General features: G+C 38.2%; 1 protein-coding gene across 1 annotated transcript in view; it reads left to right on the forward strand.

Annotated features, from left to right (window-relative positions):
* LOC126108622 (probable cationic amino acid transporter) overlaps positions 1 to 18,618 on the forward strand; it is a 663,130-nt gene extending 644,512 nt beyond the window's left edge. The window contains exons 15-16 of the mRNA XM_049913934.1: positions 4,381 to 4,508; positions 9,410 to 18,618. Coding sequence (XP_049769891.1) covers positions 4,381 to 4,508; positions 9,410 to 9,699 — 418 coding nt within the window. The 3' untranslated portion in view covers positions 9,700 to 18,618. The remainder of the gene's footprint in view (positions 1 to 4,380; positions 4,509 to 9,409) is intronic.
* The last annotated feature ends 266 nt before the right edge of the window (positions 18,619 to 18,884 follow it).

Consider the following 18,884-nt stretch of genomic DNA (forward strand, 5'->3'; position numbering starts at 1 on the left):
TTCCCTGGTGCAAGTCGCAATTGGGGCAGCCACCTTTATACCGATACTGCGACGATATGTGTGCATCTGCACTATGCTGCCACCTATAGGCCATTCTGCACACTGTTTGTAGCACAGTTACCAACTTACAGGATAACGGCGCGAAATTTCGATTTGTCATTACAAATTTAAGGTTTTCATTTGACTCACCCTCGTACATTATGCCACTCACACCATCTGAGAAACTCACTGAAAAGATGCATTGGCAAAGGGTATGACCGCCCTACTCCCTCATCCAAAGAGGAACCGGTTGCCGGCACGTGGACCCACAAACCAGCACTGAGGTACTTCTGCCGTTGGATTTGTGTGGTGAATGTGGAACCAGAGTCTGATTTAGCCATACCTATCACATCACTAGTGCATGCCTGTGAAGCGATGCTGAAATTGGATGTAGTTCGTTCTAAACATGGAGTTTTGCCAGCAGTATTTGACCAGCAAGTATCGGAGTGGTGTCCCTCAAAACGAGACTTTGCACGAAAGTCTTTTTATTAACCTACCAATATCTGTATGTTGTGTCACAAGGCGCACTGATGTGCCGCTGTAGACTACAGTCCATCCACTGGATGAGGACCTTACGCACAGCGACCCCCTCGGTGCCGTTGGAGAACCAGATTTAAAGTTGTCCCTTCTTTCATCATCATACAACACAAACATGACACCAAACTATGCATACACCCATTAATATCATCAATACTTAACAAGTACACTAAAACATAACTCACACACCACATCCAAAGGTGCCACTGTGTGTGGAGGTGGAATATCCTTTCAGATTAGAAATCTGCCAATCAAAAAATGCCATATGGCTTTATTTCTATATTGACATAGTGTGTTACTTCACAACATGCACAAATTAATTGTACTTATTATAAAATTGTGTGAGAACGAGAACTAGAGATAAATTTTACATACCTGCAAACACTCAAATCTAACTGAGTTTTTATTTTGAATATAATAGAGGGAAACATTCCACGTGGGAAAAATATATCTAAAAACAAAGATGATGTAACTTACCAAACGAAAGCGTTGGTATGTTGATAGAGACACTAACAAACACAAACACATACACAAAATTCAAGCTTTCGCAACCCACGGTTCCTTCATCAGGAAAGAGGGAAGGAGAGGAAAAGACGAAAGGATGTGAGTTTTAAGGGAGAGGGTAAGGAGTCATTCCAATCCCGGGAGCGGAAAGAATTACCTTAGGGGGAAAAAGCGACAGTATACACTCGCACACACACACACACACATATATCCATCCGCATGCTTTCGTCTTTCCCTCTCCTTCCCTCTTTCCTGATGAAGCAACCGTGGGTTGCGAAAGCTTGAATTTTGTGTGTGTGTTTGTGTTTGTTAGTGTCTCTATCAACATACCAACACTTTCGTTTGGTAAGTTACATCATCTTTGAGTTTTTATTTTGGAATACAAACATTATTTTCTGATATTGATAGTCCATCAGCATAATTTTTTCACCAACTGAACTACTACAGACTACAGCCTGACAAACACTGACTTCTGCTTATAGACTTGTCTGTGCTGTGGCAAAGTTGGTGCCTACATAGTCTACATTACTATTTGTTACAGATGAAGCATTTATAAATCATAGATTTTAAAACTTCGGATGCAGTTAGACAATGTCGCAATTACAAGATAATACATGATTTCTACAGTTACACTTTTAATGTCAAATTTGGAAGGTGCTCATTAATTTTTTATATGTAAATTATGATTACATATGTCATCATGAATTAGCTTTTTCTTTTTACCTTAAATTTGATACATAATAATGTTGACATACCATAGTTTACAGGTTTGTCTTACAAATTACACCATAAACTTGCAATCCATTTGTAAACAACAAAAAACTAAATATTTTCCCCTAACAGTTGTAATTTATGTAATTTGGTAAAAAACAGTTTTATAACAATGCTATAGTCTCTTTAAGAATATTTAATTTTAATATTTGCAGATAATGCATTAAATCTGATATGCCCTCCAAAACTGAATAGTGAACTGTAAAGTTTCTTACCTAGAGTTCCACAATAAATTTATATAAACTAACACACTTTTTCTTCTGAAATATATAATTGGCATTTTTCTGGAAAACAATTTGCTAGCTTTAAAACCAACCCTCGAAGTTATGTTTGCTAAAGGTGATTAATCGAAACATATTATGAAATATGCACAATTGAAATAAACTGAAAACCTCATTTTGTTAAAGACTGGGCAATAAATGTAAATTAATAATAGATTGTGAGACTTTTTAGTTAACATATAAGTTGACCAGCACATTAAAAACTATAGGAACTACGTTTTTTTTTATCATTAGACTGTGAATTATCAATAAATCAATTGTATAAAAACCTTAGCAGAAGATGAATCTGTACCTAACTAAATTGAACTACTTTTCTACCAGATACAGTGCACTCTTGGAAGTTTTCAGATTCTTTGTCTCACGTGTGGATCCACAGCTGTGGTGTAATTTCTGAGTGCTAAAGCCATTTTACATCCACCAAAGGCTGTCAGAAAGTTTTATGCAGATGAACTGTATTACTGGCCTCACACACTGAGATACTATTCTTGGCATGTTACATTTTGTATTCATTTTTGTTTCTTTATCCGTTTGTGTATGTAGTCATTTTACTATGATTAACAACATACTTCTAAAGTATATTTCAAATTTTTCTGCTTCTAAAGATAGCCAAAATATGTAAAATTGTCAAATGAAACTAAAGTTCATTGTTCACCAGTGACTGGTAACAGTAAAGTTGTAGTTTCACTTAATATCACTGACAATCATGGTAGAGCATAAACTAAAATGTTTTCATTTAAAAGTACAAGGTGCATTCAAGTTCTAAGGCCTCCGATTTTTTTTTTCTAATTAACTACTCACCCGAAATCGATGAAACTGGCGTTACTTCTCGACGTAATCGCCCTGCAGACGTACACATTTTTCACAACGCTGACGCCATGATTCCATGGCAGCGGCGAAGGTTTCTGTAGGAGTCTGTTTTGACCACTGGAAAATCACTGAGGCAATAGCAGCATGGCTGGTGAATGTGCGGCCACGGAGAGTGTCTTTCATTGTTGGAAAAAGCCAAAAGTCACTAGGAGCCAGGTCAGGTGAGTAGGGAGCATGAGGAACCACTTCAAAGTTGTTATCACGAAGAAACTGTTGCGTAACGTTAGCTCGATGTGCGGGTGTGTTGTCTTGGTGAAACAGCACATGCGCGGCTCTTCCCGGACGTTTTTGTTGCATTGCAGGAAGGAATTTGTTCTTCAAAACATTTTCGTAGCATGCACCTGTTACCGTAGTGCCCTTTGGAACGCAATGGGTAAGGATTACGCCCTCACTCTCCCAGGACATGGACACCATCATTTTTTCAGCACTGGCGGTTACCCGAAATTTTTTTGGTGGCGGTGAATCTGTGTGCTTCCATTGAGCTGACTGGCGTTTTGTTTCTGGATTGAAAAATGGCATCCACGTCTCATCCATTGTCACAACCGACGAAAAGAAAGTCCCATTCGTGCTGTCGTTGCGCGTCAACATTGCTCGGCAACATGCCACACGGGCAGCCGCGTGGTCGTCCGTCAGCATTCGTGGCACCCACCTGGATGACACTTGTCGCATTTTCAGGTCGTCGTGCAGGATTGTGTGCACAGAACCCACAGAAATGCCAACTCTGGAGGCGATCTGTTCAACAGTCATTCGGCGATCCCCCGAAACAATTCTCTCCACTTTCTCGATCATGTCGTCAGACCGGCTTGTGCGAGCCCGAGGTTGTTTCGGTTTGTTGTCACACGATGTTCTGCCTTCATTAAACTGTCGCACCCACGAACGCACTTTCGACACATCCGTAACTCCATCACCTCACGTCTCCTTCAACTGTCGATGAATTTCAATTGGTTTCACACCAAGCACATTCAGAAAACGAATGATTGCACGCTGTTCAAGTAAGGAAAACGTCACCATTTTAAGTATTTAAAACAGTTCTCAATCTCGCCGCTGGCGGTAAAATTCCATCTGCCGTACGGTGCTGCCATCTCTGGGACGTATTGACAATGAACGTGGCCTCATTTTAAAACAGTGCGCATGTTTCTATCTCTTTCCAGTCTGGAGAAAAAAAATCGGAGGCCTTAGAACTTGAATGCACCTCGTAAAACGGTACAAAGTGCTTAAAATTTTCTGTCTAATCATTGGTGCTAACCACTAATGTGATTGCTTGTTCTCAAAGACATAGGCGTACTATCTTTCTTTACACATTTTCGAACAGCAGTCGATGCAGGTCACAGTGGTGCGCCACTGACCTACTAGTGTTACGTGTCTTGTTTATTGCCGACAGGAAGACATTGCTCTTCATGACACCAGGCTTGCCGTTCGTGCCAGCAGTGGCTGTCACTGTCAACATCTACCTCATCTTCAAGCTGTCCATCCTCACACTGGTGCGCTTCACCGTCTGGATGGCCATCGGTGAGTGCATCACACAACTGACCACTGCGATTATCCAGGGCCTTCTAGCGAGATGTCACGTATAACAGTTATGAATCACCAGTACCATTGATCAAAGGAAGTTGTCCTAACTTATTCAAGTAAAGCAAAGAGGGGGCCATATCATCTGCTTGGGGACAAATTACAGTGGGGCTCCCACAAGATTCGATCTTTGGCCCACTATTGTTCCTGCTTTCTGTTAATGATATGATATGCCACTTTATTTGAACCAGGAGGCAGAATTAATCCTGTCTGCATTGTTGTGAAGCTGAGCAAATCTGCATCAACAAAGAAAATAATAATGTTTGTTAATGTTAGTGGCTGGTTTTGCGCAAATGGGCTAGATTATTCTGTAGAGAAACATTGCTCATCCAATTTTGTACATCGAAACCATCCCACCTCCTATCAACATACCACACCAACAAGAAATGATAAACAGGGTACAAAGTATTAATTCCGTAGGTGTACACATTGATGAAAATTTAAACTGGAAAAAAAAAATCATGTAGTAGGCCTGCTACTTTTCCATAAGAATAAATGTCAACTTTGTGGATACATAAGTCAGTAAGTTAACATATTTCACAAGTTTTCTTTTACTGATGTCGTATGGGATAATATTCTGTCAAAAAATATTTACTGCAGAAAAGAAAGTAATTAGAATTATGTGTGGAGTACATCTTGTAAATAATTCCTTAACCTCATTAGAATATAAACCACAGATTCACAATGCTTCTACTCATTAAAACAAACTACTTGTCAACAATCCAGATGAGTATGAGAGGAATGGAAATACTATATGCATTACTCTGTAATGAATCTAACTTTTGTACAGAAAGGGATGAAATAGTCAACTATAAAACTTCTCCAGAATATTTGGAAGGTAGGAGACGAGGTACTGGCAGAATTAAAGCTGTGAGGACGGGGCGTGAGTCGTGCTTGGGTAGGTCAGTTGGTAGAGCACTTGCCCGCGAAAGGCAAAGGTCCTGAGTTCAAGACTCAGTCCGGCACTCAGTTTAAATCTGCCAGGAAGTTTCATAAAACTCCTTGTCTATCTACCAATGGAAACAAATGTCAGAAAGATATCAGAAGTGTTTTCATATGTAGACTAAAGATGATTCTCCATAACAACTCCTTCTATGCCATAGAGAAATCCTTGAATAGAAATGATTAGTCATTTTGTACAGAAACAAACCTGTAATTGGACAGCATGTCCCAAAATATTTTTGTTTTGTTTTGTTTTTTGTATTCAATCTTTGTTCTTTCAGTACATAATGGTGAGTATGATCTATGGAATACACACTAACCAACTGAAGTTTTAAAAAGCAACATGTGACCAGCCTTATCCAGAAGAGACAAGTTATATGTCAATACGAAGTGATGGGAATCGTGATCGCAGTTGTCTCGGTTTGTTATGAAGTGCTATTCTCTAGGCAATGTTATTAATCTAGTCCATTTCCTAGACCTTAATGTGTTAATATGCAACCATATAGGACTACGTAATATCCACCTTCATAGGAAAGGTTACTAATGTTCGTTAGTATGATAAGGGAGGGAGCTAACTAATGCGGTATGGGTTTCATATTCTTCATTTTGTTACTCTTTAGCTGTTCCTACCAATGCCCATAAACACCGTTTCTTACCACTCACTCAACAGTGGTCAGCAGGACACTTACATGAGTAACTAGAAAATAGTCAATCTGCTTTGCACTCTCAGAAATCTCAGCTTCTGTGCTGAAGAACAACTATCCCTTCAAAAACGTCATGAAAATGCAGCTAAAATGTGTGTTAGGGAAACTAAAGATTTCTGTAGAATTAAAGCCTCTGGGACACATCATCATTAGAGAAGTGTCGATGTGGCTGCATGCGGCAAATGATGCACTTAACAACTTTGCCACCTGCGCCTGAATGATGGACAATGAAACGAATCAGCCCACTTAAGATTTGTGCAGACCATACTATTGTTCCAGAATGAGATTTTCACTCTGCAGCGGAGTGTGCGCTGATATGAAACTTCCTGGCAGATTAAAACTATGTGCCCGACCGAGACTCGAACTCGGGACCTTTGCCTTTCGCGGGCAAGTGCTCTACCATCTGAGCTAACCGAAGCACGACTCATGCTCGGTACTCACAGCTTTACTTCTGCCAGTATCTCATCTCCTACCTTCCAAACTTTACAGAAGCTCTCCTGCGAACATTGCAGAACTAGCACTCCTGAAAGAAAGGATATTGCGGAGACATGGCTTAGCCACATATATTACTTTATAAATCACTAATTAAAATATTCATATGTGGTGTTACATATCGTCCTAATATTACTTATTGAATAGGAGTGATACTGTAGGGATGTCCACATTCTTATTGCTGACTTTCTACTCCTGCGATTTATATAGTTTGGTAATTCGTTGTGCCCTCAGTATCTGTGAAATGAATGACTGGAATTATTCCGTAAGCTGCATTAGGAAGTATCCTTTATTTATTGGTGGTAACTAGTTTCAGACATTACGTCTGTTTTCAAACCATCCTGTAAAAACAACACTAACTAGTTTCAGACATTGCATCTGTTTTCAAGCCATCCTGTAAAAACAGTTACAGAAGATATTACAGTGATTATAAAAAATGAGGCACGAATATAAGCAGTGATTCTTGTTGTATGAAAAATTACATGAAAGGTTTCTTACCATCTTCAGAATTAAAAAAAAATGCAGACATATATACATGCTTGGAAATATCCATAACAGACAATCCTAATAGTTCAACATACAGTTAACAAACTATGCTGAACAGTGCAGAGAGACCTGATGCTCAAAGACACCGGCAGTTGCCAGGTAAAAACACCAGAGGCCTCTGGTTGCTGTGCACACAAAGGACCAGAATGTTTATTATCTAAAGAAATGTTCTTATATCATAAAGGTAACATTACAAATTGCACAGTGACAAATAAAATAAATTAAACCACTGTTTAGTCTTAATCGACTCAAGCTCCATTAAGACAATAATGGACCATGTATAAATATAGTGCCACAAAGGACATAATTCGGAAGTTACGTAGTCAGGATACAGTGAAAACTGCCAACAGGTGAAACAACTTCAAATATTACAATATACAATAAAAAGACTGTCACAAAGAATGCTTTCAAAAGTAGTAAAGGAGTTTTGCTATTTGGGGAGCAAAATAACTGATGATGGTCGAAGTAGAGAGGATATAAAATGTAGACTGGCAGTGGCAAGGAAAGTGTTTCTGAAGAAGAGAAACTTTTTAACATTGAGTATAGATTTAAGTGTCAGGAAGTCATTTCTGAAGGTATTTGTATGGAGCATAGCCATGTATGGAAGTGAAACATGGACGATAACTAGTTTGGACAAGAAGAGAATAGAAGCTTTCAAAATGTGATGCTACAGAAGAATGCTGAAGATTAGATGTGTAGATCATATAACTAATGAGGAGGTATTGAATAGGTTTGGGGAGAAGAGAAGTTTGTGGCACAACTTGACTAGAAGAAGGGATCGGTTGGTAGGACATGTTCTGAGGCATCAAGGGATCACCAATTTAGTATTGGAAGGCAGTGTGGAGGGTAAAAATCATAGAGGGAGACCAAGAGATGAATACACTAAACAGATTCAGAAAGATGTAGGTTGCAGTAGGTACTGGGAGATGATGAAGCTTGTACAGGATAGAGTAGCATGGAGAGCTGCAGCAAACCAGTCTCTGGACTCACCGAGGAGTCGAGCAGTATATTGCTCCCCCCTATGTATATCTCGTACGGGCTTTTGTTGAAGTTTCGAGAACATACCTTCACCGAGGAGTCAAGCAGTATATTGCTCCCCCCTATGTATAGAGGGTGTTACAAAAAGGTACGGCCAAACTTTCAGGAAACATTCCTCACACACAAACAAAGAAAAGATGTTACGTGGACATGTGTCCGGAAACGCTTACTTTCCATGTTAGAGCTCATTTTATTACTTCTCTTCAAATCACATTAATCATGGAATGGAAACACACAGCAACAGAACATACCAGCGTGACTTCAAACACTTTGTTACAGGAAATGTTAAAAATGTCCTCCGTTAGCGAGGATACATGCATCCACCCTCCGTCGCACGGAATCCCTGATGCGCTGATGCAGCCCTGGAGAATGGCGTATTGTATCACAGCCGTCCACAATACGAGCACGAAGAGTCTCTACGTTTGGCACCAGGGTTGCGTAGACGAGAGCTTTCAAATGCCCCCATAAATGAAAGTCAAGAGGGTTGAGGTCAGGAGAGCGTGGAATTGGTCCGCCTCTACCAATCCGTCGGCCACCGAATCTGTTGTCAAGAAGTGTACGAACACTTCGACTGAAATGTGCAGGAGCTCCATCATGCACGAACCACATGTTGTGTCGTACTTGTAAAGGCACACGTTCTAGCAGCACAGGTGAATCGAGGAAGTACAGTACATACTGACGAAACTAAAATGAGCTCTAACATGGAAATTAAGCGTTTCTGGATACATGTCCACATAACATCTTTTCTTTCTTTGTGTGTGAAGAATGTTTCGTGAAAGTTTGGCCGTAACTTTTTGTAACACCCTATATATCGTGAAGAGACCATGAGGATAAAGTTAGAGAGATTAGAGCCTACACAGAGGCATACCGACAATCTTTCTCCCACGAACAATATGAGACTGGAATAGAAGGGAGAACTAATGGAGGTACTCAAGGTACCCTCCGCCACACACCGTCAGGTGGCTTGCGGAGTATGGATGTAGATGTAGATATGAAATTTACTTTTATTTGTGTACGTTCTGTGCTCGGCATATTATATTGAAAAGTCTAAGCTCTCCATTCTTAATAAGTACTGTGCTTGCTCGGTACATTATGTTGACGTACCTAAAATTCCGACAGGCTTTGGTGTGTACTTCTACTACGGCATCAAACATAGCACACTGGAGGAGGAAGAACAACAGAGACTCCGCGAAGAACAAGAGGAGGAGGAGCAGCGCTCCGTGTCCGGCATCCAGGGGGGCATCGGCGGAGGCTCTGACACCGGGGGCGGCATCGAGATGTCCGTGTCGCCCGCCCGGCAGACGCCCCAGGTGCCAGTGCAGACCGCGGGCTCGGCACCCGTAGCGGCGACTGGGCGGGCCTCCGACCTGTTCGTTCCGCCGACCCATTTTCCGACGTGGGACGATTGAGACGGTGGCCGTCGTGGAGGCAGGACCGTAGCGGCTGGGGTTCGGGGCCCTGCTCTGACGTGCCACGGACCGAGCGAGTGGTGAACGGCGAGTGAGGTGACCGGCAGCTGTGGCGGGCGAGACTGTGGGGGCGGTATGACCGGTGCCGGGTTCCCGGTGCCTGCTCGTGTATGGGGTCAGTGACGAGATGGACTGTGTGGAGTGTGGTGGCTGGGGAGTCTACAGACGTCAAACGGTGCACGGAACATCCCCGTCTTCGGTCTGCCGACAGATAGGCTGAAGCGGCCCGGACGACTGTCTCGTCACGTGAAGCAGTGATCGGCAGTGAATTTGACTGTCGAACGACTGCAAATTCGCCAGTTACTTAGCTGACATAAAGGCAATATGAACAGCTGTGATGCAGCATGGAGGATCCATTTTCGTGTCAGGGGATGGCTCTAGACTCCACTGTCCAGCTCCTTTTCTGAGGAACATGTCGGGTTGTTGTAACTGGAGTATTTCCTAGCATTTACTGCTCGATTTCAGTCATCAAACCTTGCTGTGATGTAAATGTGGAGGCCTTACACTCATTCGTAATGAAAGCTACTGACATGCTTGTGCAACTGTGTTTTGTGTAGAGGTGTTCAGTTATGCCCTGATAATTGCAGCAATATTAATTTCCAGAACTTTTTGGTAATACGGTTAAAAGAGGTAACAGCACCAAAACTGTCGGTGCAAAACACCTCAGAGTGAGGGAATGTGACAGTGTTGATGGTGATCTGACCATCACATTGTCACAGCCTTTCTTGATGAGGTGACACTTCTCCCATTGTCTCTCACTGCCATCAACAATACATAAACAACAATATGTATATCATCTCACCAATGTCTCCTACACAAATATATGTTACACAACACTTGCACTTCACAATGAAGAAGTGCACAAATAAAGATAACCATCCACTTCAATCAACTAAACCCTAAGGAGTCACCTAATTCCACAGTGTAATGTGACAGTAATAGAGAATCAATACATACACACATTAGCTGCTGAACTTGTAAGATGGCACGTAATTCCCACTACTTGGCCAGTTGTTCACAATGTCATTCTTACATCGTATGAACTATGAAATCCAATTACCGTTGCTGCTGTAGGGGAAACCCCATCATGTTTCGGTTGTGCGTAACAGTATGCAACTGTGCACTGACTAAGTACTGGTAATTCACTCCTACTCATCATACTTAGGCCGTATGTGTAGAATACCAATGTACAAGCTGAAACTGTCAGAAGAAGGAAATAAAATACTGTTCATAGTACTTTACCTATGAAATACTGGTAAGCTGATGGGTGCAATAGTTCTTTCCAGAAACTGGCTCCTCACCTGCCAAGTCTGAATGGCTGACAATGAATGCAAGTTATCTTATATGCAGGAATGAGTGTAAGGTAACTGAAGATATCGAAGATACCCTGTATGTAGTTGTAATGTGCACAAAATGGTTAATGCAGAAACAAAACCAATTTTTCAGTTTTTCATACAAAAGTATTTGGCACACAATACTAGGAAATCAAAGTAGAAAGTATATTTTGATAATGAAGCTAGTTTTGATTTATTTAGGCAGGAGTCTATAACATTTAATACATGTCGCTTTTTGAGACAGTAGTGGATCCCTTTATCTTGCTGACGATTATGGCCTAGATTGGCACACAAACGTCACTGACTGTAAAAAATTAGTATTGACAAGTACTGACGTATAGGTAGTGTTCATCTTGTTATCTTTACATCTGCATCACAGCTGTCCAAATCAAAAATAATACTGCATCTTGACGTATACCAGCACTGAATTTCATGTACCAGTAGAGCCCTCATCGGTAATTTGCTGGCCTCATTCAGCAGTAGTACTGGCAAGTGCCAAGGCTTCCATCTTGTAGAGGATGAACAAAGTATACCAACAGAGCACAATGCAGCTTCAAGTTCCCACTTAGCCTTCCATCCTGGAATATAAAATGTGTGGGAAAGCTCACCCCATACTGAGCAGGCACAATATCCAATGCGTTGATGAAACCTTGTTTCTTTGAGGACTATGTGAGAGAAGCGAGTATTTTTTCTTGTTTAATAGCTGTAAATCCCTAGTTAAGTTTCTAGTTTGTCCTAGAAGTAAACTTAAAAATGCATGTCTTCTTACTTTTTAACTATCTCTTGACGACTGGAAATGTGTCCTTTTTTTTAAGTGATGGAGAGTCTTTTTCAATCATGTTAGTCACATTATGAGTCATTGGTTGCTGATTAGAGGAAGAAAGTGACTGGTCAGTGTTCATGGCACACTGATGTAATTTTTTCTATTCTTTATCAGTGTCTTCTACAACAAAGATTCAACAAAATGTGAATTCATTGACGATATATTTTTGGTATTAAACTATCTTGTGTGTTATGATAGCTTTAATTCAACTTAAATATTCTATATGTGTTGTCTTCTATTGAACCAGTGATTTTAATAAGTAAACAACACTTCCATTCAGAAACTTTTTGAAGATCTCACTGCAAGAAAATTACAGATTACTAGTTGGTACAGAATACTAAAAAAGAATAAAAACAGAAAAAGAACATCTCATAAATTTATTGCTGTGAATTTTCCATATCATTGTTCTGTAGAGCAGACATGATAGTTTTTTTGAGAAGAGGTACTTCAAATGGAGAAATATTTTTTATTTATTTAGTAAAGTACTTGCCCTTTAGTTCCTAGTAGTTAAGTGAGTTTAAATCTCATTTGATTAGAAAAAATATTTATTGTAGTGTATTTTGCAAAAGACTGAGGCAAAAACATTGAAAAAAAGAGCTTCTGAAAGAAAAACTCTGATGTTTTGATGTAAATGGAGCTTGTAATTTAAATTTACCTTCCATAGAATGAAGGAAGCAAGAAACTATATTTTTTTGGAAAAATGGAATGTAGTAAACAAGTTTTCTTGCACTGACCAATTGTTCTGTTCCACAGTGTACTATATCATAGATGTCAAAGACGAAAAAATATTCTGAGGTTTTTGGGTGATAGTTACAACGAAAATCAAAGCACCACTGAATTTATTTAATAATTTATGTTAGTAGGTTTCCTTATATAGCAAGAATGTCATTGTTCAAAAACCTTAACTTACAAAGTCCATTTTTCCTAAAAAATACTTGAGGCACACGCCATGTTCCTTTTCTTTTGTTGAACGCTTCTTTGCTGATCACACAGAATCCTTTGCAACATTGTACTGAAGCTTAAGTTGTACAAAGATAAGACTCTGCACTTTAAACCAAAATCAGAGGAGCACTTCATAATATAGATGAAACAGAAGTAGCTTCCTTTGCTAAGAAGAAAATCATTTTAAAAGGATCAAATTTAACAGGATTATTACCCTTTTGTAACAGCACTGCACAGTTCTCCCTATATTCTCTAGTTTAGAAAGAAGTGATAAGAATGCAGTTGATTTGCATTTGCTTCTTCTTCTTTTGCTTCACATCCACTACTCGTACCTCCTCTCACAACAATCCACATCCCCTCCCTTTGCCAAGCCCACACCCAGTCACCCTAAGAAATACTACCATCATTCCACTTGGAGAGTGAAATGCAAATGATTTTTACAAAATTCTAAGTGTGTGATATGTAGAAATATTACCTGTATACATATGCATTAATGGAAAAGAAAATGCAATAACCATAAAAGTATTATTGTTAATGTTATAAATATTATTATTATTATTATTATTATCATCACTACCAAAACTATGAGATTCAGATCTATTGCAATAACAAAAACAGTATATAAAGAGTTTATTTCAGTTGTAAAAAAGAACTTACATTCATGTTATAGTATCGTAAAACTGTAATGCACGTTTTAAGGCAGGTATTTCGCAATGTTCTTTAAAACATTGAATTATTAAGCAAGATGAAGAAATGTTACACTATAAAACCCATCATAAATGTTGTGTAAATATTGTCCAATGGTGGGAATGCATCCTTGTCTTGTTTAACTGAGTATATGAGTAGTGAAGTAATCTGTGAAATTAAAGTTAGAAAATATGCCAACCAATGTTCAGTGCCTGTAATATTTTGAAACAAGAAGTAATATAACTGTAATATATTATTATTTATAGCAGTTATTGCATAAGAAAAGTCATGTACAAACTTGGAAACTGGACTTCCGTCAACAATGAATTCTTTTTTATACTTTCACAATTTAGTACATAAATTTACTGCATATTAGGGTGAAACATGTGGTCCATTCCTAGTATTGCTTGTATTTTTTGCTCTACAAATGCAACTTCAGTTAACGTACTAAGAGAAAGATATCTGTAGAACAACTTACCAGCTGAAAAACCTGTTGATACAACAGGTTTATTTAGATTTTATGAATGGAATACTACGAACTGTACATGTAGTTTGAGTACATTTTGACAAATATCTTTTAAGTTCGTAGCCTACAGGAACAAAAAGTAAGAAGATGCTTTATGATTTACAATAACAGTTAAAAATAACTCACTGTAAACAAATACTAGAACACAAAAAGCAATTAAAAATGTAGTCCAGCAGGCTTTCCAAGTTTGACACAGCACAAAAAAATTGTTAAAATGACAGTACTTCTCTGACAGTACATAAACAATTTGTATACCTTTGCTTTGCTGTCAAGGAAGTGTGCATGTCACTTAAAAGTAAAACGTATGGCCTACATAATTTTAAAGAAAGAAAGAATTTTCGGACTGTAGCATGGGTTAGAAAACTAATTGAAAAGTATGAGATCATAATAATCTTCTTGCCATTATTTTTCTTGGCTTTTGCATTCTATGTGTGTGTCAATGTATTTTCAAAAAAAATGTACTGAAGCCCCTCGTGAGATGGACAGCAATCTGAGCTACTCAGACGGACAAGCCCACCGCACTGCTCCAGTGTGCAGTTTGGATTACAAATTGCCATATCACACTGTGCAGCCTTCCTGTATTGTATTTCTTCCTGCATGAACGTAACTGTTCTCCTGTGTAATTTTTAGCCTTCTGCAACTTGCTGTAATGTGTACTGACTGACGATTCCAAAGTTCTTCCTGTTACCCCTATAAGCCTTCCTCTTAAAGTCAAGTAACAGAAAATAGCTTGCATAAGCACAGCATAAAGAGTTCAGTCTGGAGGGTAAAAGTATCCTTTTTTTTTATTATTGTTAGAGAGCTCTAGGCACTGATAGTAACCCATATAAAACATGGTGGCTAAGTTGCTGCCTGTCACCTTAAAATTGTTTTCTTAGTTATTATTAACAGTTATGATCAACTAGACATAATTGCTAAACTTTTCTATGATGTTCTGACCTGTGTACGCACCCATTTATTTAAAGGTACACAGGTATTACTCCAACAAGAAATGTGGCTGTAGCGTGTAGTCAAAAAATTTTGTATCGTGTTACTTGCTGTATTTCTCATTTACTACTAAAATGATTTATGCCCTTGGACCAAAAATGGCCTTGAGCAATTTGATGATTATTCAAAACCTTACTTTTGACACTAAGCTGACTGATCTTGCTTTAAGGATTAGGTAAACACTCTGTACCCTTTCTATTACTTGCAATTCCTCTTCTCAAATAATTAATGACTTTTGTGAGAGTTTGCTTCCCCGTAAGCAATAGTTTGCATGTAGTATCACTTAAATTTGAGTTTATCTTTTTGAAGAGATCTGTCCCATTCCTAATACCAGACAGCTCTAACAAGTTAATTGTGTATAGAGAGTAGTAATACAAGTATTAATAACCCTACAATATGACTGTTGTACAAAATATGAATAGCTCCTTCAAGAAAAAGACAGATGCAGGAGAATCATGCTATATGGCAGTGATATCAACACTAGTATTGATAAGAATTTGGAAAGCTGTCACATTTACTGTATCTATGAACAAGGTGATCATTTGCTTAGGATGAACACAAAAATGCCATTCAAAAACCAAGTATGATTTGGTGTTACATGAGTCATAATAACAATTATTCCCAGTGCTGAAGTCATACCAGATATCATTGACACAAGGTTTATATTGCACTGCAAACATGTTCATAATTTTTTTGTTTACACTGTATATAGACTTGAAAATATGCAGTTCAAGATATGTATGCTGCCTTTGTGGAATATTTTGTGTGTCTAAATAATGTTTTTGATGTGTGTGACAGATAATAATAGCTTCATTATCTCCAATGAGAGACATTTAATATCATAGCAATTTACAGTCAGATCATGGAGGACAATTGTTAAATTTGGTTCACTGTTATCTTCCTCGATCTCTTAATATTTCTTCACTGCTATAATTCTAGTCTACGTATTACCTCTTCCGATGTTTAGTTTGGCATTATTCATACCCACAGTTTCATTAGGAGAGGAACAACTTTCGAAATGCAGTTAGCTCCCCAAAACATTTTGATTAGTAAGTAACAAATACAGTGTTTATATTCCGCTAAAGTATATTACACTTTTGAGGAATCTTAGATTTTTTGCTTGAAGAGGAGTTTCCTTTTCTTCAGAGAGATTATAATATAAGAAGGCCTATTCATTTACCCAAACGCTTCCCTTCAAGAGTTCATATTGGATCATGCCACTGAGCTTAACAGAAAGGAACCAAGATATCCAAATCTTATAGTAAGTGGCATTGGTACAAAATGGGTTACTTTGTACTACATTTATTTTGTTGTATGGGGCACTGAGATTCAAGTTTAAGTATGGTATGCTTAGGTGGGTTTATAAAATGATATGAAAATGGCCTGAGTTCTAGTCCCAATGATTGAACTGCAAATGGATTTCCACTTACAGAAGACATGCCTTGGTTCATGAAGTTTAGCACTTTGATACAAAAAACAATCTCATAAATGTTCTTGTTTCTAACTTCATATCTATAAGAAGTTAAACATATGTTATTTCAGTGTTTGTATTATCAATGCAGATTTGTCTACTCAGTAATATGTAATAAACTAATGGACTGGTTGAGTCTATAAATAATAACTTGCCCTCGAATTTTGACAGTCAGTATGAGAGATGAGTTCCTCCCTTCCTGTAACAGCACTAAAAACACTAATAGTAACATTTAATTTAACTAATTTATAACTATCCTTCCAGGACTATTTGACTTGCCTAAAATGTTCACCACACTCTTTCTTTAGCCAATTTCTGTCAATATACTGCTAAGTTGTTTTATACTTCACTAATCATAATTTTTTGTTGTTGATATTTTCACCTAACATGTGTACTCTGAAGTAGTTGTGCTAGAAATACGTGTATTAATAAATTATTGTGCTGTAATAGGCATTTGTCTAGAGAGCAAGTACACAGGATGAAGAATTCTATCGACAGATTTTGTTTGGAAGCATCTAATGATGAAATCTATATCTGTTTTCAAACTGAATCTATCTAATGCATTGTGTTCTCAAAGAACAGATATCTTCGAATCTGTGTAAGGACAATAGACTGATGAGCTGATTCATGAACAGCCACAGAGACATGTATCTCATATACTAATGGTACACGGTCAGTGCATGATTAAATCATCCTATGGTGCATGCCCATTCTCTGTACAACATTGCTTTTTCTAAAGATTCTGAAATCATAGAAAAATGATGGGCATATAGAACTGCAAACTGACTGGTCTTTTAGAAATATTTGGAAATGCATTACATGATTGAGCTGCTTCTGTAATGATGCCATCAGTACTTGATGTTATAAATTCGATGCAACATGGACACAGATACTTTGCGTACCATTAGCGTTTAAAATCTCATGCATTATCTATCTTAGAATGACAAATTCATGTTTAAACAATGTGATAGGTAGAGAGATGCTAATGAATTCAGATCCAGCTTTGTCTCGCAGAACATATCCTTTGAAATGGAACATTGTAGCATTAACTTTCTAAATGCAAAATGAATAAGTCCTCTCAATAAATTGAGAGGACTTTAATGGTTCACTTGTTGCAGCTCAAAACTTATTACACATAGTTTAGCATCCCACAGAAACTGCCCTTCATGAATTGCACATAATGGAAGTAAAAGGGCATTAGATGAAGACACATTTGTTTGGTTTCAAGCATCCTACATCATAAATGAAATGTGTCTACAGAACAGAGAAGCATGATTCAACAAATTGTATTCCTGAGAGAGTCACTTTGTTTCAAATGAATAACAGCACACACATAACAACATGATCTATAGTAAGAGCATAAAAGCAGGCTGTACACACATGCTACTAGTGTTTCAAAATACCTGCTAAATAAATGTGTAGCTTTCTTCTTATCTAGGAACATAACAGCATAAAATGTTGAGCAATTGTTATTTCAGTTTTCCAGTTATCATATGACTGTGCATATTGAACAACACACTATGGCAAATTACTGTATTGCCATTTTCAGAGGGTGTTAGAGGTAATGAAAATACAGATTCAAGCTCCACACACTTATAGAAATAATATAATGGATTCAAGGGCGTAAAAAGCAGAGAGTAAATTTTCAGTGTACAATGTGCAAAACAAAAAGCTATGAAGCAACAGCTATTGCTACATTTTAAGGTATAATAAGTTGTAACAAGTTCCTCTGCCTTTTGTTACAAATAATTCCATCCTCTTAATCTCTATTATGCTGAATTTTCATCCCCTCTAACTTCCGCATAGAAAACATTCTAGTTTTAACTTAAAAATATTATTTGAAAATGGTTTTATGAATTTCAATGCTTGATTTTGACTTAGTTTTTTCCCTTTCAACTGAGGAGCAATGTAACACAATTTAAACTAGAAAAAGGTACATAAATTTCAGAAAATTGTAGTTTTGCAAGAATGACTGGTCCTATCACAGTTAGTTCTCACCAAGTATGTAAATATATTTAAAAAGAAAGATGATGAGACTTACCAAACAAAAGCGCTGGCAGGTCGATAGACACACAAACAAACACAAACATACACACAAAATTCTAGCTTTCGCAACCAACGGTTGCCTCGTCAGGAAAGAGGGAAGGAGAGGGAAAGACAAAAGGATATGGGTTTTAAGGGAGAGGGTAAGGAGTCATTCCAATCCCGGGAGCGGAAAGACTTACCTTATGGGGAAAAAAGGACAGGTATACACTCGCACACACACACATATCCATCCGCATATACACAGACACAAGCAGACATGGATATGTGTGTGTGTGTGTGCGAGTGTATACCTGTCCTTTTTTCCCCATA

This window comes from Schistocerca cancellata, chromosome 11 (assembly GCF_023864275.1).
Source record: "Schistocerca cancellata isolate TAMUIC-IGC-003103 chromosome 11, iqSchCanc2.1, whole genome shotgun sequence".
NCBI lineage: Eukaryota > Metazoa > Arthropoda > Insecta > Orthoptera > Acrididae > Schistocerca > Schistocerca cancellata.